Source organism: Paroedura picta, chromosome 1 (assembly GCF_049243985.1).
Source record: "Paroedura picta isolate Pp20150507F chromosome 1, Ppicta_v3.0, whole genome shotgun sequence".
NCBI classification, from domain to species: Eukaryota; Metazoa; Chordata; class Lepidosauria; order Squamata; family Gekkonidae; genus Paroedura; species Paroedura picta.
The window spans coordinates 165,529,022-165,550,416 of NC_135369.1; the positions used below are offsets into that span (position 1 = coordinate 165,529,022).

Sequence of the window (21,395 nt, forward strand, 5' to 3'; positions counted from 1 at the left end):
ACACAAACCCCCAAATACGTTAATTGTAATAGCGTCTCCTTTCAAGAAATCCCAAGACAGGCGTTATATGTGGAAGTCGAAAATAAAAATGAGAATGGATTACATTTAGACAGATGCAGAATTTAATAATGATACTCCTTCTCTACACATGGTCTCAGAAAAACAAACAACCCTCAACTCACCTAACTTCAAGTAGATTAGGATGCCAGAAGAAGAGCTGTTTTTTGTAACCCGCTTTGTACTACCCAAAGGAGTCTCAAAGCGGCTTACAATCACGTACCCTTCCTCTCCCTACAACAGACATCCTGTGAGACAGGTGAGACGGGGAGAACTCTGAGAGAACCGTGACTGGCACAAGGTCACCCAGAGCTGGCTGCGTGTGGAAAGAAGAGGGATGGGGAATCAATTCCAGCTCTCCAGATTAGAGGCCACCTCTCTTAACCACTATATCAAGTTGGCTCTCAAATGTGGTTACTGGCATGGAGATGTCACAAGCACCTGGCTTTACAGTGAAGATAATTTCAGAGGGCAGCCATGTTGATCTATATCACTTTCACTAACCCTTCACAAAATGTATCTATTTATTATTTAAACTTTTATTCCAACCTTTTTGGCAGAATCAGGGTGGATCTCAACATAATTAAAATCACATACTATTCTAAAATACAATTTAAATTCATTTGAATTAAGATTTCCAAATAAACTCTAATATTGTCCATAAAAAATTGGGATTGGGAGGGACATGATGTAGATCTTCCTAAGAAGCATAGCTTGGCAGGTGCAGGCAGAAAGGTTTGTGAGATTCACTGGCAGAGGCTCATGGGAATTGTAGTCCATGGACATCTGGAGGGCCACAGTTTGACTACCCCAGGTCTCATTTGGCAGAGCGTTCCACCAGACTGGCCAACTTGAGCCCAACTTATTCTCTTTTGGGCCAGAGACCTTAAGTAGTCACTAGACCTTAGTGTCCTTGGAGGGGGGTAATGGAGAAGGAGGTTCCCATGATCACTGAAATACGTTCGAATTTGACTGGGGTTGTGATCCAAAGGGCCACAAAAATATATTATTATTATCATTATCATCATAATCATTATTATTTAACAGGATCCTTTGGGAATTGAAAAAAACGTAGTCAGTTCTTAATAACTGATGTTCACAGCTATTATGACATCATGCACAAGAATTATGAAAAACTTCAAACTAATCTGCTAGTTAAGTATTTCAGAGTGACCTAGGTATGCTTAAACAGGTGATGTCAAAAGGACTTAGACGATTCGCATGAATTTGGTAACATTATTAGTGAAACTCAGAAGCTAGTCCTGTAATTACTTTAAGTCAATAGACTTTTTACAGTAAAATAAGGGTAGAAACAAGTCAAGAAGCAAAGTTTTAGAACATTTTAAATTGCATTTCAGAATTTACATGATGCAAACATTAAAAAATTATTATTATTACTAGCTTCGAAGTCCGTTCCTAAGAACGGGCCTTGAAAGGGCCCCCTCCCCCCTGGCCAGGCAGCTTAAAATGGCCTTGGGCTGCAGCTTACAGCCAGGTCAAGTGGGGCGGGTGGGGGCTAGGCAGCTTGTTAGCTGGGCCGAACAAAGCTCCTTAGCAGGCAGTCAGCAGGCCCAGCCTAGCAGGCCAAGAGGCCCTCGTTAGCAAGCCCTCCACCACGACCCTTTGCCCAGGGCCCTCTCCCCTTACCTGCTGCTGGCTCCAGGCATTGAGGTGTCTGAGAGCATAGAGGCTAGAGTCCAGGGACAGAGGGCGGGAGCTGCAGGGGCAGGGCCAATCAGGACAAAGCTGGCTGCACCCTGATTGGCCCTATTCTAACTTGGACAGCCGGACACGTCCCACCCCCTAGGCTGTTTCATAAATATATAGAGGAACAACAATGGATAAGGATTTACCTTAATGACAGCTTTTGAGGAAAAAGTAATTTCATCCATGAACTCAATAATGTCTCCTGGATTTAGTCTATCGAAGTACTTAGCACAGGTATCATATGCATGTAACCATTCAGGTATAGTTTCTGGAGCTCTCTTAAGGAGATGGGGATCACCATTCCAGAAGAGGTTTTTTAACCAGAGGGCATACACGGAGCTGGCAGCAAGCATTCTTCCATCCTTTTCTGGGATTTTGGGAGCAAGCTTGGAAATAGATAAAATATTTTGACTCGTCAGGACGGGAGCCAAAGCTTCTAGAGGGTTCACATTTTCTTCTGTTAGCTTTTTGTAATTAAGACCTATTGACAGAAAGAAAAATATAAAACTACTTATAGACATACTGCCACTTATTACAATTTTATATTTGAATCCTGAAACTGATGCCCTAGAGACAAGTTCCCAGGCTATGGCTGACTCAGATCTTCTGACACTTGCACAACAGGGCTTCTTTTAAAGAGGAGTTGGTTCTTATATGCTGCTTTTCTCTACCCAAAGGAGTCTCAAAGTGGCTTACAGTCGCCTTCCCTTTCCTCTCCCCACAACAGACACCCTGTGAGGTGGGTGAGGCTGAGAGAGCCCTGATATTCCTGCTCAGTCAGAACAGCTTTATCAGTGCTGTGGAGAGCCCAAGGTCACCCAGCTGGCTGCATGAGGAGGAGGAGGAGGGAAGCAAACCCGGCTCGCCAGATTAGAAATCCCCACTCCTAGCCATTACACCAAGCTGAATGAACAACGGAGGCAGGCGTTTCTATTGCCGGTCACCAAATAGTTAACAGAAGGGCCTTCAATACTCCTGCACTGCAACCTCTATAACCCTTTGACATTAGTTCCTAGTGTCACCCCCCCCCCCTCCAACCACACACACACTGCCCTTTTGTAAGTTTCTATCCCGCTGCTCCTGGTGGCTCACAACCATTAAACCCAATGCAATTCCAATAAAAACCATACAAATAAAACATCATTCTACATTTACATAAAAGAGCATCAGGTGCTTATACTAATCAATACCTCTCAACTTTCCAGCCTCATTGTCTGATTTTTATAACAAGGGGTTGCTATTATATAGATGAGCATTAGATGGTAATCACCTCCCAAGCCTCAACCAAATGCTCAGTGGAAGAGCTCTATCTTGCAGGCCCTATGGAATTGAGATAGCTGCATCAAGACCCTTAGCTCTTCCGGGAACTCTTTCTACCAGGTAGGGGCCAGGACCGAAAAGGCCCTGGCCCTGGTTAAGGCCAGGTGGGCTGCCGTCGGGCTAGGGACTACCGGCCTGTTGATATTTAACGAGCAAAGCACCCTTCAGGGGGCATAGGCAGACAGATGGTCCCTCAGATATGCTGGGCGCAGATCGCTAATGGCCTTAAAAGTCAAAACCAAAGCTTGAACCAGATTCGGAATGCAATAGATCAGATACGAACACATGTGAATCTGCTTTATACAAGGTCAAACCACTATTGGTCAAGGTCAGTGTTGTCTGCTCTGACTGGCAGCAGCAGGCCCAGTGGCTCAGGCAAAGGTCTTTCACATCACCTATTGTTTTTGAGTGGCAAGGGAGGATGTGAGAAAGAAACTGCTGTCTGGCTAGCAGCAGCTGGAAAACATCTGGCTGAGTCTGTTTCTCTTTGGCTACTGTTACAGTGCAATCCCAACCAGGTCTACTCAAAATCCTACTGAGGTCTGCTCATTGGGGTTTACTACCAGGAAAGTGTTCTTCGGATGGCACTTTTACTTAAGGTCTGGACATGTAGTTGCCTGCTGTGAGACACAGGAACTCTAGAACAGGGGTAGTCAACCTGTGGTCCTCCAGATGTCCATGGACTACAATTCCCATGAGCCCCTGCCAGCAAACGCTGGCAGGGGCTCATGGGAATTGTAGTCCATGGACATCTGGAGGACCACAGGTTGACTACCCCTGCTCTAGAAGAAGATGATTTGGGCTTAATACCCCACTTTTATCTTAATAAGTCTCAAAGCGGCTCACAATCTCCTTCCTTGCCTTTCCCCACAACTGACCACTGACACAGGCAGTTTTGTTTCTCCTTGTGTTTTCGTAAACTACAACTGAATTCCAAGGGATCGATTGGCTGTTTTGACAAAGGATTGACATTGACTGAATTTGGTTGTGTGTCACAGTCTACTAATGTAACAGAATTGATTTTTGCTATATATTCCCTGTCATGTAGGGGGTTCATAGTCTGAGGAAGAGGTCTTGCGCTCGAAAGCTCACGCCCTGAACAAATCTTTGTTGGTCTTAAAGGTGCCGCTGGACTCTGATTTTATTTTCCTTAAAGCCGACACTCTGTGAGGGAGGTGAGGCTGAGAGAGTTCTGAGAGAACTGTGGTTGTCCCAAGGCCACTCAGTAGACTTCATGTGGAAAGTGAGGATTCCAACCTGGCTCTCCAGATTACAGTATGCTCCTCTTAACCACTGCACTGTGCCAACTCCCTAGTGCCCACTCTCAATATTTTAAACAGAGAAACTCTCCCTAAATATATCAACAGTGCTGAAAATGATCCAATCTAGTAACTATAAGCCAAAGGTTAACTACCACATACCTGGTGCAACTGCCTTGAATTTTTTCAGCAGACGGATATGAGTTTCAGGCTTGATGGCATGTTTGACAGATTCCGGACCGCTACAGTTCTCAAGGAGCATGAAATAATACAGTAATCGCTGGTGATCTCTGCCTTCAATAGTCGGATAGACGTATTTGACCATACGCTCCTGAAAAGCATCTGGGAAGGTTTTCAAAGTCTCAAAGAGACCAAGGCTTTGTGCTCTTTCTTCTATTGAAGCCGTAGATAAACTATGTGATAAAACATGACACAGTTGGTTACTTTCTTTCTGCAGGCGTCTAGCTTGGCGGTCCATTCTTTTGGAATTGCCAACAAACAAAACAGCCACACTGACTTCCATCCCTAGCATGATGTGTGCACCCCAGTGCAGTGGCTCTCAACCTTCCTAATGCCACAACCCTTTAATCCAGTTCCTCATGCTGTGGTGACCCCCAAGCATAAAATTATGCTAGTGTTCTTTCACAGAAATTAAACCAAAACTGACCAATTGTGTGAAGATCCATTGTTCGTGATTGTATAGAAATTGTTTTTTTCCCTGGGTTTCTCAGTTCAGTTCTGCCTCTCGTCCCACCATGCCGATCTCGCTCTTTTCCGCTGCTCCAGACAGACGAACGCTCTATTTCGATCTACCCCGCAAGGCTGTTGTGTGGATGGCACCCCCCCCCCCGGCCAAGCTGCTTGCCCTGCCGCGACCCCTGTGAAAGGGTCATTCGACCCCCAAAGGGGTCCCGACCCCCAGGTTGAGAACCACTGCTCTAGTGGCATCTGTTTCAAGGTGGGAACCACCTGTCAACCACAAGCCCCTCCAGACGAGGGCCTTGCCCACTTTCCTGAAATATGAGGCCTATGCCTATCAGGTGAAATGGTGATCAGGACAGCCACCGGAAGCATTTCGGGGAACGCCTTGTGGCTCTCAAGCCGCTGAGTGAGTAGCTGGTCAATAACCATACGATGATTCCACATTAGGAATTTGTACTAAACACTGTTAGCTTGGCAGAATTTTTTAATGAAAGGATTTGTTTGTAGCACCAGTAAAATACTAGACGGTTGTCTACAAAGCAACCCATTTTAAATTGTGAACAGAACACTTATACAAAATTAAGCAAGTCTGTCTTAAAAGTGTTTTTGTTGACAACTGCTCAAACTTAGAAGTCTTTTTCTTCATGCTTAATGTCTCATCAAGCAGGGTATTCCTACTCTTTACTTATTATGATAAAAATAGAAATTGTTTTGAGGCCTTTGGAGATTCTAGGTATCCTCCAAGCTGTGGAGGAGAGAGGAGGGGGATCAAAGGGCACCTAAGCCCATCTCCCCTTCACATTTGAGGCCTTTGCCATCCCTAGGAACCATGGAGGGGGACAGGGAGGACAGAGCAGTCGGTCCCCAGGCCCTCTCGGTCTCCAAAACCAGGTAATCCGACACTGGAAAGAGAAGCACCCACTTTTAGATACATCTGCATTGACAGTGCCTCCTTGTTCTTTAACTCTTCCCTTCAGCAAATCACCTTCCATTTGATCAATGGCTTAAAAGTCAAGAGTCATCTTCAACTACAGGTGAACACTTTGCGACTCAAGAATGTCCCCTTGATTACACGGAAGAATCACTTGATTACATGGAAGAATCTACATGCTGACTTCCTTTCAGCTTTGCAAACTATTCATAAATCAATAAACTAAAAAGTGGGCTACTATACTTACCCACTGTCACTGAACAGAAATTCTAAATGCGTCATGTACACTTCCCAGAGAGGGACGCTGTAACGTTGAGCCAAGGACAAAGCAATCTTGTATACATTTTCTTCAAGAGTTCTGGTCAAGGAAGAACCATGAAACAGATTTGGGGGGGGAGGAGACCAAGAATACGTAGTTAATTAGGTTAGGTAAGATCACAAGTGGGTAGGATAGAAAATTATCAGCTCGTGGTAGCACTTTTCCATGAGGAAAGAAAGAGTTAAGCCTTTTATTACTTCCTTCTAGTGCAATGTATCATTTCCTGCTGAGCTGGTTGCCAAAGCCTGGGGGCAAAGTTTCACAATACAGGAAAGGCAATACTCACTTTCAGAGGTCTAATTTTAAAATGCATTTTATGGTAGAGGAGACTACAGTTTTGATTAATAGGGGACTGTTTATGTACTTAAATCATGAGCTCAAGCATGAAAACTATTCATCTGTTGTGGCCCTGCATAAAGACGCTTTCGCTAGGTAGGCGGCTCGCAATTATCAAAGCCTCACTAGAGCATTAAGAGAAACAAGCTTTTTCTTTCCCGCAATTAGAATTAACATGTATTGGACTCCCCTACGCGGAGCTAAGAATCGAGGAGCCTTTTTACATGGGGATCTGTGACTCTGCATCAGAAGTGCTGGTTTGCAACCAGAGGAAGAAGAACTGGTTTTTTATACCCCGCTTTAAAGAGTCCCAAAGTGGCTTGCAAATACTTTTCCCTTCCTCTCCCCCACAACAGACACCCTGTGAGGTAGGTGGGGCTGAGAGAGCTCTAACAGAACTCCCCTGCGAGACGAGACCTGAGAGAACTATGAACAGCCCGAGGTCACCCAACTGGATGTGTGTGGAGGAAGGGGGAATCAAACCTTGTTCTCCAGATTAGAGTCCACCACTCGTAATTATTACACCAGGCTAGATGCCCCCGACCTATAACTTCTATATCAGGATCACTGGGGCCTATCTCCAGCGACACGGAATGACCCCCAAGGCATCAATCACCACAAATGAGGACGAGATCACCAGAGGCGACCAAGAGGAATCTACTTTCAAAGGCCTGGAGGGATTACATCTGGCACAGCAGCTTAAATAGTCTTTAGACCAGCCTTTCTCCATTTTTTTACCATCAAGAAACCCCTGAAACATTTCAAGAAATCACAGAGTGATGCGATTGTGTAGAATCTGGTTGGGAAGCATAGCTGTGTAAGTGCCCACTCAGGCCGCTCCCCTTCCCACACCCTCCAGGCCCATCTTTGGCCATTTTGGGAAGACGGGGGTGGGTCAACATGACCATATATAGTCGTTGTTGTTGTTAGGTGCGAAGTCATGTCCGACCCATCGCGACCCCATGGACAATGATCTTCCAGGCCTTCCTGTCCTCTACTATTCCACGGAGTCCATTTATGTTTACAATATATAGTCATATCACCTGATAAATATTTCAAAAAATTTAAAAATATATTTAAAATTAATTAACTTCCACCCATTTGGGAAACCCTTTCAGGGCCGTAAAGAAACCCGGTCACTTAACTTTGTCCAAAGGAAGAAACAAGAAAGCCACCATAAATATTGAACAAGGTCAAAATAGTCAAGTAATAAATCTATGACCCCTGAAAAAAAGCTTCCAGTTGTGACCTGCACATTGGTTTTAGCAGCCTGGGGGGTATTGTTTCTGCTACACATGTGTCCCTGTTTGAGAACTATTTGAGTTCACTACTAGTTCTGCCTTGTCCCTGCCTTGACAGGAGCGAGATGGGACACAAAATTTCTCTGCAGGACCACCTGTCTACAGCCTCGGGGAATAATAAGTCTCATGAAATTGGATGGAAAATAAAGGTAGCATGGTTGTTAAGAGCTTGGTATAGTGTTTAAGAGCGGCAGCTTCTAATCTGGAGAGCGGGGTTTGATTCCCTGCTCCTCCACACGCAGCCAACTGGGTGACCTTGGGCTAGTCCCAGTCCTGATAAAACTGTTCTGACCTAGCAGTCCTGTCGGGGTTCTCTCAGCCCCACCTACCTCACAGGGTGTCTGTTGTGGAGAAAGGAAGGGAAGGCGATTGGAAGCCGCTCTGAGACTCCCTCTGGTAGAGAAAAATCGGGTATAAAAACAACTCTTCTAATAATAAATAATAAGAAATATTTAATTTCCCATTAAGCATGTTTTCTTCACTTCCAAAGAAAGTTTTTTTTTTTTTTTTAAAGGCACATTTATTATAAATCAAATGTTTAAATGCATACTGAAGGCAGGGATTTTTTTCTTGCATCGGGTTATTCCAATAATCTCTGAGAGAAAAACTGTATGTAGGTCTGCCTCATATGGTTTGCCATACAGGAGGTTATTAGTGGCATACAATGGCATACGCAACTCTCTACCCATCTAAAGCCAATGTAGAAGACCTTCAGTAGGCAAGGAATTTGAGTGCGCGTCAGCACTCTCATAGGTACCAGATCATTTGGCGGTGCTGAAGTTATAGTGACACGTACTGATAATACTATCAGGTTACAAAACTGCCAACAACATTACAATACAAAGGGAAAAGGACGCTTCTTGTTCCATGCCGTAATGAAAAGAAATACGTTGCATAATCAGCAAAGATTCATTACAAGAAGAAAGTCTTGTGGCACCTTACAAACTAAAACATTTGTTACTACGCAAGATGTCAGGAATTCTGGTTAACCCTCTGGAATTTCTCCTTATGGAACGTTCTAAAAGCTTCATAGCTCCTCACAGCTCCTACATACATATTTCACACTCTACCAGAGCTACCTGGTTAACCCTCTGGAATTTCTTCTGGTTAACCCTCTGGAATTTCTCCTTATGGAACGTTCTAAAAGCTTCATAGCTCCTCACAGCTCCTACATACATATTTCACACTCTACCAGAGCTACCTGGTTAACCCTCTGGAGTTTCTTCTGGTTAACCCTCTGGAATTTCTCCTTATGGAACGTTCTAAAAGCTTCATAGCTCCTCACAGCTCCTACATACATATTTCACACTCTACCAGAGCTACCTGGTTAACCCTCTGGAATTTCTTCTGGTTAACCCTCTGGAATTTCTCCTTATGGAACGTTCTAAAAGCTTCATAGCTCCTCACAGCTCCTACATACATATTTCACACTCTACCAGAGCTACCTGGTTAACCCTCTGGAATTTCTTCTGGTTAACCCTCTGGAATTTCTCCTTATGGAACGTTCTAAAAGCTTCATAGCTCCTCACAGCTCCTACATACATATTTCACACTCTACCAGAGCTACCTTAAAAGTCCACTTTAGAGGGTCGAGAAATGTAACTGCAGCATTGGAACAACCTAGATATGCAATACATTCCATTATGAATGTTTATTTTTTTATCACATAGTTTAGCACTTCTCTCTCACCCCGACCAGCCATCTTTGGGATCCAGACGGTATGTCATGGCCCTAGATGAAGAAGGCACTCCACAGATCAATGGTCTGTATGTGGAAGCCATAACTTGTGGACAGATCCTTGGCCTAAGCAACAATGCTCATGCATCACGTCCAGTTTTTCTTCAACGTCATGTTCAGCCCGTGAAGGCAACAACAAGGCAAGCAAAAAGCAGAGATCCACATAGATCAAAGTTTGTGTTTGTGGAAAGGGCCCTTGCGCTGAGGTGTAAGATAACCTGCTAGAGCATGCGGAACAGGGAAAAACATCTCTCTGCTAATAATATCTTGCATTTATTGATCCGTTCAGCTGCACAATAACACTCCATCTGAATAGAGTAGATGTGAGGGGGGGGGGAGAAATCCCATTAACAACTATTGCAAAAATAAATCTGCAAAGCTGAGAGTAATGACTAATAAACACTTCTAAAGGTCAGCCCTGTCGAAAATTCATTTTCCTGGTCTGAATTTTAAAAACGCGAAGCTACACAGCGGACATTACTTACTCTGCCAGGCCCAATATGGTTTCCCTCTTGTACTGACCATCCGCTGTAAACCTCTGAACATCCACCCCTTTGCCAAGCCCCTGGAGAAGCTGAGCCTGAGTGAAGTCCAAGAGCCGTTCGTTGTAGTACTGCAAATGCTTTGTCAGTGTTGCGATCTCGTCGGGCCAGTCAGCACAGCTCTTCCGGGTAACGTGCTCGGTGACTAGCTGAATCAATTCGTTTGGGTCAGCCTGCAGAATCAAGTCAAACACACACAGAAGGCTTACGGGTGTTATTCTCACCCAGGCTCTCGTGAAAACCTGGGACTTCTTGATAACCCTCAAAAGGTTTCCCGAATGGGTGGGAGTGAATGAATTTTTAAATATATTTTTTTAAAAACTGTTACACATTCATCAGGTGATATGACCATATTGGCCCTCCCCTCCCAAAATGGCCAATGATAGGCCTGGGGGTGGGAAGGGGAGAGGCCCCAGGTGGGTGTGTGCTCAGCTATGCTTCTCAACCATATTCTGTACCACCATACCACTGCTGGGGTTTCTCCAAGCTTGAAGACTGTGGCAGGGGTTTCTCAACAGTAAAAAAGTTGAGAAAGGGTGTTCTAAATGTTTTTAGAAAGGTATTATTCTCCAAAGTTTGTAGAGTAGCAAGCATCTGTTTATGCCCTCTGCAGGTATGAATTTGCTGATGGTCTCGGGGCCCTGGGAAGCGCACTTACCCATGGCTCCTCTATATATTTGTGAAACAGCCTGGGGAGTGGAACGTGTCCGGCTGTCCAAGTTGGAATAGGGCCAATCAGGGTGCAGCCAGCAAAGCTGGTTGCACCTTGATTGGCCTTGCCCCTGCAGTTCCTGCCCTCCATCCCTGGACTCTAGCCTCTTTGCTCTCAGATGCACCTCAGTGCCTGGAGCCACCAGCAGGTAAGGGGAGAGGGCCCTGGCCAAAGGGTCCTGGTGTAGGGCCTGCTAACGAGGGCATCTTGGCCTGCAAGGCTGGGCCTGCTAATAAAGGCCTCTTGGCCTGCTAGGCTGGACCTGCTAACAAGCTGGCCAGCCCCCGCCCGCCCCACTTGATCCGGCTGTGAGCTGCAACCCAAAGCCACCTTGAGCTGCCTGGCCGGGGGCCAGGGGGGGGACCCTTTCAAGGCCTGTTCTTAGGAACGGGCTTTGAAGCTAGTATGCCAATAAAGGTCTTCTGATGACAGGGATTTCTGGGAGTCACCAAAGATCTTCTCTGGGCCTCTTCCTCACACCACCCAGGCCTAACCGGTTCATAATCTGCCAGCAAGCCTCATGATGGTCTACCAGCACTGTTTTTTTATTCCATCTTTCCTCCCAAGAACTTAGAGCAGAGTACACATGGTTCTCCCCTTCAACCTGTTATCCTTATAGCAACCCTTAAGGATAGATTCAAATGGGTAGCCGTGTTGGTCTGAAGTAGCACAACAGAATCAGAGTCCAGTAGCACCTTTAAGACCAACAAAGATTTATTCAAGGCGCGAGCTTTCGAGGGCAAGACTATGCAAGCTGACATAGTCTGATCTTGTTATAGCAACCCTGTGAACGTAGGTTAGGCTGAGAGAGCATGGCAGGCTAAAGATTTCCCCTTTCCTCTGTTGTGAACTCTCCTGGGCAACCTACACTTTGGTCTCCATATTCAACATGAACTAGTACAACACATTAGTCATCAAGTTGTTGTGGAATGTTAGAAGGGCAGGCTATCTGACCATGATGCTAAATAACAAGCTAACACAACTAATCCTAATCACAATGTGAACACTAAAGTGAGATATACTAGCGAGGGATCGCAATAAAAGGAAGCAGATTTCATGCCATTAGAGAGGTATTTGGGTCACATTCTACATTCTGATAAAAAAAAAAAAGAATGGCAGATTCCCAAGAGTACTTTTAAAAATGGAATAAAAGCTAATTTGTGAACAGGTATTCCCTACCTCATATTCTAAATGGATCAGCTCCAATATGAGAGGGATTTCCCCCGTTTCTCTAAATAATGTCTGGAGGCATCTCTTTCTCCCCCTCATTGGCAACTTATAACTTAATTGCTTTGAGTTTTGAAAATCCATTTTGGGAAAATGAAGAATAATAAATGGTATGAACAAATAACGTATACATATTAAAGAAGTTGGGAAAAGGAAATCAATTACCGAGCAATTTACAACGTTGCTTCCTTTGAAACATTCAGTGCCACTTAAATTTAATTAGTAGTCTGGATTTCTACATGCAATAAGCCAGCACAAGTGGTAAGTTTCGTTAACGGCGGATTAAAGAGGAACGGCACTTTTTTAAGAACCAGAAACTTCTTTGGGTGACAGCTTGCTAATCCTTTTAATAGAACCTTCCCCGAGACAGTTTAAAGTAGGATGGCCCAGTGATTCCCGGGTCTGGGACATCCCGATATGAGAGCTGCCAATTATTACAAGGGATTTCATAAAATTCTCAAAATAAAATTAATTTTAATTCAGTCTAATTAAAAAATCAAGTTTTACAGCATTTTTTCTGGGTTATTTTCAAAATTGGTTCAAATTCTAACGGTTTCTCAGTGGAACAGGCTTCCTTTGGAAGTTTTTAACCAGAGGCTGGATAGCCATCTGATGGAGAGGCTGATTCTGTGAAGGCTCAAGGGGGTGGCAGGTGACAGTAGATGAGCGATAGGGATGTGAGTGTCCTGCATAGTGCAGGGGGTTGGACTAGATGACCCAGGAGGTCCCTTCTAACTCTATGATTCTATAATATAACGATCCTTTCCAGGACTTAAGCAGTCACAAATCCCCATGAAAGGGTGGTCCCTGGACTTACCCAAGGTCGTTTTTAAGGCCATGGGGTTGGGGAGCATGAGAATGGGAAGGATTTCTTCTGCAGCACCTCAATGGCAGTGGAAGGTCATAGTGGTTTGGTCACCCAGGTCTGCAGAGGAGGGGCAGGGTTGGCGGGAGGAGCAGAAGCCAGAGCTTTGCACTGGCACACTCCTCTGCTCAGGGAGCTATGACTGGGAGCAGCCTGCTTTCCTCGGCTCCGGTCCTTTGGCCTTCTTTGGTCATGCCTGCTTGTCACCTTCCACCTTCACCAAACTTCAGGGGGCGCAGCAGACTGCAATGATCTGTCACCTTTGGATCTAGCCTTTATCAACAAATAACTCAATTTCCCCAAGGTAATTTCTGAGTGAGCTTTGGGGGACTACCCAACAGATTGGAAAATGTATATGATTTTCCTGATAGTGTAAAAACAAAAATAGAAAAAAACAAACAAACCAGGGAGAGCATTAGGCAACTGGGTACTTACTCCCCCCCATCCTTAAACGAGAACATACCTCTAGATTGGAACAATGATTCTTTATGGAGAGAAGCACTGCACTTTGTAGGGATGCACACGAACTGGGAAAGTATGGTTCAGTTTGTGCACCTTTTCACAACTTCTGCACTGTTGAAAAAACCCTGAAATATTCTTCAGGAAACCCCAGAATTGGCATAATTGTACAGAATATGATTGGAAAGCATAGCTGTGTCCATGCCCACCTGGGACCCCTCCCCTTCCTACCCCCTCCAGGCCCATCATTGGCCATTTTGGGAAGGGTGGGTGGGTCAATATACCAAATATGGTAATGTAACACTATAAACACTATAAACAACAAATTTAAAAAGTTTATTAAAAATATAAAAATATATTAAAAATCAATTAACTCCCTCTCATTCAGGAAACCCCTCAAGAAATCTCAGGGTTTCACAAAATGCTGGTTGAAAAAGTCCGAGTTTGAGGTTCACCAAATCACAAACCTAACTGAACCAGGAGACTTGTTCATGACCTTTACTGGTACGTGGCCTTGCCACCCTCGCTGAAAGGGACTGCAGTCCGTTTCAATGAAATTTGTAAACAGCCTGGAGAACAGCTATTTTCAACTGTTTTGTGCAGTCTCTTTAAAAGTTTTAAGGGACTGCACAAGACAAACTCTAAATGCACAGCTGTTTCTCAAGCTGCAGAAGATAGCTCCTCAAAAACTGTGCAGCTGGAGGCACTCCCTAGGCTATTTTGCACAGTTCCTTTAAAGTTTAAAGGGACATCACAAGCTCAAAAAACAGTTGCACAGTGGGGAGATGCCTCCCACTGTACAGCTGTTGTTCTGCAATCCATGTACCATTTAAAGGGATTGCAGATGACAGCTAGAGGCAGCCTGAAGCAGATGTGTGGAGGAGAACTGCTTTTGTGGCTTTTGTAGGGAGGTTTAAAGAGACTCCAAGTCCCATTTTGCTCGATCCACAAACTGAACAAACTGCTCTAAAAGTTTTTGGAAGTTCATGATTGATTAGGTATCTTAAAAATAATAGCCCAATTTGAATACTTTGAAGGTCATCATGTTGCATCATTCCACGTGGCCGTGGCTCAATGATGGAGCATCTTCTTGGCATGCAGAAAGTCCCGGGATCAATCCTTCACCTCTCCAGCTAAAAGGATAAGGTGGTAGGTAATACAAAATCCGAAAAGCTCTACCTAAAACTCTGAAAAACTGTTGCCAATCTGAGTAGACAGATTCAATAAAAGGCAGCTGCATGTGTCATGTATCTTACATTTTTTATACTGAGGTATGTCAATTAGATACTGTACAGAAAAACAAATATTTCCATAATAGTACAAAGCTAGTGGAGTGAAGCAAAACTCATAACCTCATTTTAAACAGCTGTCAGTTCCCTTGTTGATGAGACCATGGAAAGAGGTAGGTTTCCTTCTTAGAGGCAGGAAGATTCATGAAAGCAATTAGCAAAGCAGGTTTTGTCTTTTCTTGATGTATTATAAATCGGGAGAAAGGTTAAAATTGAACATTTGTTTCTAGCAAACGGAGGGTAGCTCAGGACCAGACCATGAAATTAAGCTGTATATTACCTCCAACAAACACACCCTGGCCCCAAACACACACACCAAGGATTTTTTAAAAATTTGAGCTATCACAGAGTTTTTTCTGTTCTGTCCATTAGGAGGAATGCTTTGGAAAACTCCAAAGGAAACATTAAAAAAATCTTATTAGGACAGAGATCCCTCAGGGGTGGTCAAACTGTGGGCTCTTCAGATGTCCACGGACTACAATTACCATGAGCCCCTGCCAGTGCTCATGGGAATTGGAGTCCATGGACATCTGAAGAGCCACAGTTTGGCCACCCCTGTGTGATCTAGACCAAGAGTGAGCAAACAATGGCTCTTCAGCCACCACAGGCACTCACATGCTTTATGGCTCCTGGTTCCCCTCCAAACATGTTATTAAAGTTACTAGGCCATTCCTGCATTTTGCAGCCTCTTGAGCAGCAGACACCATAAACAGCAAACAGTTACTAGAGGGGGTGGGACAGAATGTAGGGCAAAGAAAAAGGGAGGAGACTACTGAAGAAGTGTGTACCAACATCCTGTTTCCAACAACTGTGAGTCAGATATTCTAGAACAGGGGTCGTCAATCCAGCAAACGCTGGCAGGGGGCTCATGGGAATTGTAGTCCATGGACATCTGGAGGGCTGCAGCTTGACTAGCCCTGTTCTAGAAGGTCCACAAGCAATAGCTTTTCCCTTTGTTTGCTCCTAATATCAGTGTTCAGAGGTATGCTGCTGTTGATCATGGGGTTTCCACTGAATAAGGCTAGTTAGTCGTTTCTGAATGATAAGTGCCACTTGAATTTGCCTCACTTTTTTAAAATGACATCCAAGCTACTGGCCATTGCCAAATGGTAGTGAATCCCAGGAACAACTTATGTGCATTTTCTTTTGTGGGCTCTAAACCTACAACCAAGAAGTTAATAGGGGGGGAGGGGAGCGGGGCAGAGAGCCTGCATTATGAAATAGAAAACTGCTAGGGAGGATGTACACCCTACAGAAAAAGTGGCTATGTTTTTTAATGTAGCCACTGAGATACCATCAAGGTGTTGAAATAACTATTAATCAAAGAGAAAAATGATTCTCTTGACACAATTTCACTTTTCCCTCGTGTCTCAACATCGTCTCCTTCCCCCTCTCCCAAAACGCACCAAATACTGCAGCTTGTTCACAGCAGAGGTACCTCTAACCCTGGGATTGCCTTACAGAGCAACACTATCCAAGATTAAGGTAACCTAAACTCACAGAAATCGAATGAGTGTAATGCTGGAGTAACTCACTTTAATGGTGGCATTTGTCCTAGTGGGCAGATGTGCACGTCATGAACAGGTATTGGTTTATTTTTACGCCAACAAGGCAAACGGCAGCTTCATGGGGCTGTCTGATATTGGGAATAGGTATGAGATGACAGGATTAAATCCCCCCCCCCCGAGCTGCTATTTGCAGGGAGGGAGATTCCATTCATTGACTCCTAGGGGCACATCTGGCTTGGCCTTGAAGAGCCACTGACAGGCTCAACTATTTCACGGCTTACCTCCAAGTCCAGGCATGGGAGGAATGCTAAATATGACTAGTTACGCTACAGTTCAGTGTGGGATTGCGCTGTTTGCTACACTTTCAGGATGAAGAGTATTCACTCCTGTATTCTGACTCCTATTCTATGTGTGGGAGGGTAATTTCCACCCATTGCACAGCTGGCTATAAGTTTTGCTTATACCTGCATTCTCATTTTGACTGTTCCTGGGAACCATTCACTGACAGAGATAATTCTAAAAAATTGGGAAGGCAGCCCCTTTTTTGGAGAAGGGGAGGAAGAGGAGGAAGAAGAAGCAGAAGAGGAAGAAGAAAAGGAGGAGGATGAGCTGGTTTCTTATCCACTTCTTTTCAATAGGAAAAGAAGGAATCCCAAAGTGACTTTCCCATCCTCTCCCCTCAACATACACCCTGTTTTGTTGTTAGTGCTGAGTGTGCGCTAAGAGAACTGTTCTGTGAGAACAGCTCTGAGAGAACTGCAACTGGCTGCATTTGGAGGAGCAGTGGGGAATCAAGCCCAGTTCTCCAGATGACACCATTACACCACACTGGTGACTATTCTGCACACAATAGATAATGCACTTCAATGCACTTCAGAAGTAGATTTTCCTCTTCCCCACAGGAAAATCCAGCTGCCAAAGCATATTGAGAGTGCATTATCCTATGTGTGCGGAATGGGCCCAGTTCTCATGCCATGCTGGTTTGACCTGAAAGCTTATTCTTGCATTTGGTTAACAATTCCCAACTTTATTAATGCTTTGGTAGTAATAAAAAGGTTGGGCTGACAAGTCTCTAATTTCCCAGATCCCTTTCGAATTTGTCATTTAAAAAAGTCTACCATTTAATCCTCTGGCTGGTTTTAAAATCCTACATACTAACATTACATGATGCTTATTTCAAACGGAAAGTGCTCCTTTTCAAACCAAAGTTAAGAAATAGTCATGAGAAACCCTTTATCTATTTTGGCAAACGCTGCTAAATTAAATGACAATCCACAACTTGACTGGGATAAGATAGACATGCCCTGAACTGGACTAGCAGAATAGTGATTTTGTTGCATACTAATAGATTTTTTAAAAACAAAACAGCCAACACTTCAAGCACTGACCCTGTAGAGTGGATGGCATTTGTCCTTGAAGCATGGTGCCAAACGAGCATAAATCTGCAGGCTATAGTAATAACTTGCCAGCTGGAGAGATAACGCAGAAGGGGGCTGCTTCTCAAAGCACTTGTTGGCATCTACCACCTAGGAAGAAAGAGGGCAGAATTGGCTTAGCTGAATGAACATTCCAATTGCAATCACCTCATGTTTTCAAGTAGTTGCTGCAGAATGATGATTATGGAGAAAAATGGTACCATTTTTATATTCCTCCTTTTCTTCAGGGAGGCCAGAAGCAGACATTACTTCTCTCATCTCCCCCACTTCCCTTTTTTATTTTTGGAAGTAGAATTGTTGTTTTTTAAACCTAACTTTTTACGACCTGAAGGACAGCGTATAATCACGATCCATTCCTTTCCCTGCAACAGACACCCTCTGAGGTAGGTGAGGCTGGGAGAGCTCTGACAGAACTGCTGTGAGATCAGCGCCAACAGGACTGTGACTGTCCCAAGCTCGCCCAGCTGGCTGCATGTGGAGAAGCAGGGAAACAAACCCAGCTCACCGGGTTAGACGCTGCCGCTCTTAACCACCACGCCAACCTGGCTGCAGTCCTATTCACCCTAGGAGGGGAAGCAGAGATAATGACTGATCCAAAGCTTCATGGTTCAGTGATGTAAGTTCAGTTTTCCCTGGTCCAGCTATGAAACTCCAGACATGTGGACTGCCTTAAAATGTTTTCTGAATAAAAACAAAGGGTATTGTCTTCTCCTAGCCTGTTTATTCACAGAGGCTGTGGTTTGGTATCCCTTCATTTATCCAAGGGCAATGGCAACCAGGCAGAAATAGCCGTACACCAAGGACCTGTTTCTCGGATGTATAGCAGCTGTGGTGTTCTGCTGCTTTAACACAGATCTGCCTGTGGCCTTTAACTCCAACCTGCTGATCCCCACTGACCTCCCGATATTAGTTTCTCACATCGCAACTGGTGAGGGTACACTATAAGTGCGTTTTCATAGCAGCTGCATATGAAGGGCATTCAATATATCCAGCAGGCAATAAATAATCCCCCCCTCGGTTGTAGCCAGTGAGATATGAAGTTAATTACTGGTTGGCTCAGAGGCCTGAAGTGAGGATACATCCCCCCCCCCCTTACAAGTAACACTTCTGACTGTGGAAGAACAAGGTGAGTGAAACGTCATCAAGTCTCCCTTCTTCGGTGCAACACTCCCCTCGCCCCCCAGTCAGGTGGCTTTTTGACTATGCACGGCCCACAACTCCCACGGTAATCTCTGGAGAGGTCCAGGTATTCCTGAGAAAAAGGTCTGTGTTGGCAAGCACATTCTGCTGCCACTCATTTATTTAAATTAAGGATCTCAAATAGCATATCCCAGAAAACCTGAGAACTTGAAAAAAAAATTCAGAGACCACAGTGTTGTGCTACAACCACCACTAGTCTGATTCTGTAGAAGGCAACTCTTTATGGTCTGTTATTGATATCCTGTACTGTGGATTACTTGTTGATGTACTAAGATTCTGTAATACAATTTTCACTTGATTTATTGGTGATCTCAAGGGACTAGCGCTGTCTCGGAGTGATAACCTAGTGCTTATAAAAACAGACTCTAGAAGAAGGTAACAGTGGACATCACAGTGAACCAATTCTGTATTTGGTAAGCATCTAAAAAGCTGTCCTTTTGAAAGTTGTATAAGCATGCATGAAGTATTCAGGTGTCTTTCCAAAGCTGGCAGCAATCACTGTGCTGCAGTTATTAAACCGCATGGCTTCAGAGGGGGGATAGCTCAATGTCAAAGGATATTCTTTGCATGCAGAAAGACCCAGGTTCAATTCCTGGTATAACTTCAGTTGAATACTCTTATGCAGCTGGTTTCTGAGTCTGAGAACCTGAAGAGCCATAAGCAGACGCCCGTAACCATTAGTGCTTCTTATATTTGTGAAAAAGCATGAAGGGAGGAGCGCTGTCCAGGTCGGTGTCCGGGACACGTCCGGTGTCCAGACACAGCTTCTGGCTGGCTGGGCGCACACAGATTGGGCCAGCCCCTACGGAGCCCACCCTGGAAAGCCGTCTGTGAGGCGTGCTCCCAGCCTCACGGCCAGACGCCCCCTAGCTGCAGAGGGCGGCGGACCTGCATCATCACACAACTTCTGTGGTTTCTCAAACCCTGAATAAAGTTTCGGAGGTTTCTCAATGGTAAAAAAAAGTTGAGAAAGGCTGATTTAGACTATATCTAGGCAGCACAAGTGAGGGCTTAAAATGGGAACAGGACTATGTCTATTCATTCATAGGCACACTTCAACTTGCTTTCAAGCAATAAGTGTCTGGGGATAAAGCATTCTAAAGGGGGACGTAGCCTCACATGAACTAGCCCAGCATACAAGATTCTCTTCAGAGTTTCTGAGATGTGTGATACTCGTGCCCCAATGGTCATCCCACAGGTTTGTGGTTTGAGATCAAAGGTCGCTATGTTTATGATTTCACTTACCTTGGAAAAGATGGTTCTTACTGATGGTTTCATAGCCAGGGGTAGGCAAACTGTGGCCCTCCAGATGTCCATGGACTACAATTCCCAATGAGCCCCCTGCCAGCATTTGCATGGAATTGTAGTCCATGGACATCTGGAGGGCCACAGTTTGCCTACCCCTCTTTCATACTGATGTATACTGGTAGCTGACAGCTCTGGGCAGGCCTAAACTGAGAGAGACAGGTTGGCCTGCTGAATATTCACCTCATTTGAGTACGTACCTGTGGCAAGGCAAGCAGGTAAGCCAGAGACAGGGTCATGTCATTTGGGAAAGCTTCACAGGCCAGCTGCAACAGCACTAGAACACAGAGCAAGAACCAAAAGAAAGACAAAAGAAAAAGAAAGCTTCATCAGATGCTGATCTCTCTGCCCTTCACACCAAGCAAGCTTGATACTTTCCTCACAAGCCACATTTCACTGGATTGTAAGTGTCCTGCATGCATTCGATTAAACACTGGTGAGTGCGGCTGAAAAAGGAAAAGAAAAACAACAGAGCCTTGGAGTTTTCAATCGCCCACCCCCCCTTAAAGCCCTATTGAACAGCAGTTCTAGACTGTTGAGGGGCCTAATTTCATTTTCTAGCCGGTTTTATTCCATCTTATGTTTTTGCTTAAGCTATTATTCTATCTATATTGATCAATGCCCGGAATGGGGTGATAGCTATACTAGATCACCACCATCTTCATTGTCATATGTGCAAATTGTTTTAATCGTTTTATGGGGATTTTAATTGAATGGATGCTTTTATCGTGTTAACTACCACGTGCCAGTTATGGGAGCCAGTTATGAGACGGCCACACTGGTTCAGCCAACTCCCAGCCAATGTCTTCTATGCCTCACTGGCAGTCTTCAAGCAAAGGTTGGATACACACTTTTCTTGGATGCTTTAGGATGCTTTGGGCTGATCCTGCGTTGAGCAGGGGTTGGACTAGATGGCCTGTCTGGCCCCTTCCAGCTCTATGATTCTATTATCAAAACACGATGAAGCCATGCCATGGCAGGTGCTAAATGGAACAGCCCAAGCATCCCTCATGCTGATTTACAGCACTTAAATCTTCTGGCTGTAAAAACTAAAGCAACACTGTAAATTACAAACATTATGGGGAAAAGGGAACAGGATAATGTGAAACGTGTGGCTTCCTGCAGGCTTCCGACATCTGTGTCGACGATCTTGTGTTTTTTTATGCCCTGTTATTAATTAGAA

General features: G+C 44.5%; 1 protein-coding gene across 2 annotated transcripts in view; it reads right to left on the minus strand.

Moving 5' to 3' along the window:
* The window catches only part of NBAS (NBAS subunit of NRZ tethering complex), a 221,377-nt gene that overhangs the window by 47,893 nt on the left and 152,089 nt on the right, over positions 1 to 21,395 (minus strand). For both annotated transcript variants that reach the window (XM_077310978.1, XM_077310987.1), the window contains exons 39-44: positions 20,413 to 20,489; positions 17,660 to 17,797; positions 10,155 to 10,384; positions 6,224 to 6,334; positions 4,506 to 4,756; positions 1,911 to 2,245 (exon numbers count right to left, since the gene is read on the minus strand). In XM_077310978.1, coding sequence (XP_077167093.1) covers positions 1,911 to 2,245; positions 4,506 to 4,756; positions 6,224 to 6,334; positions 10,155 to 10,384; positions 17,660 to 17,797; positions 20,413 to 20,489 — 1,142 coding nt within the window. The remainder of the gene's footprint in view (positions 1 to 1,910; positions 2,246 to 4,505; positions 4,757 to 6,223; positions 6,335 to 10,154; positions 10,385 to 17,659; positions 17,798 to 20,412; positions 20,490 to 21,395) is intronic.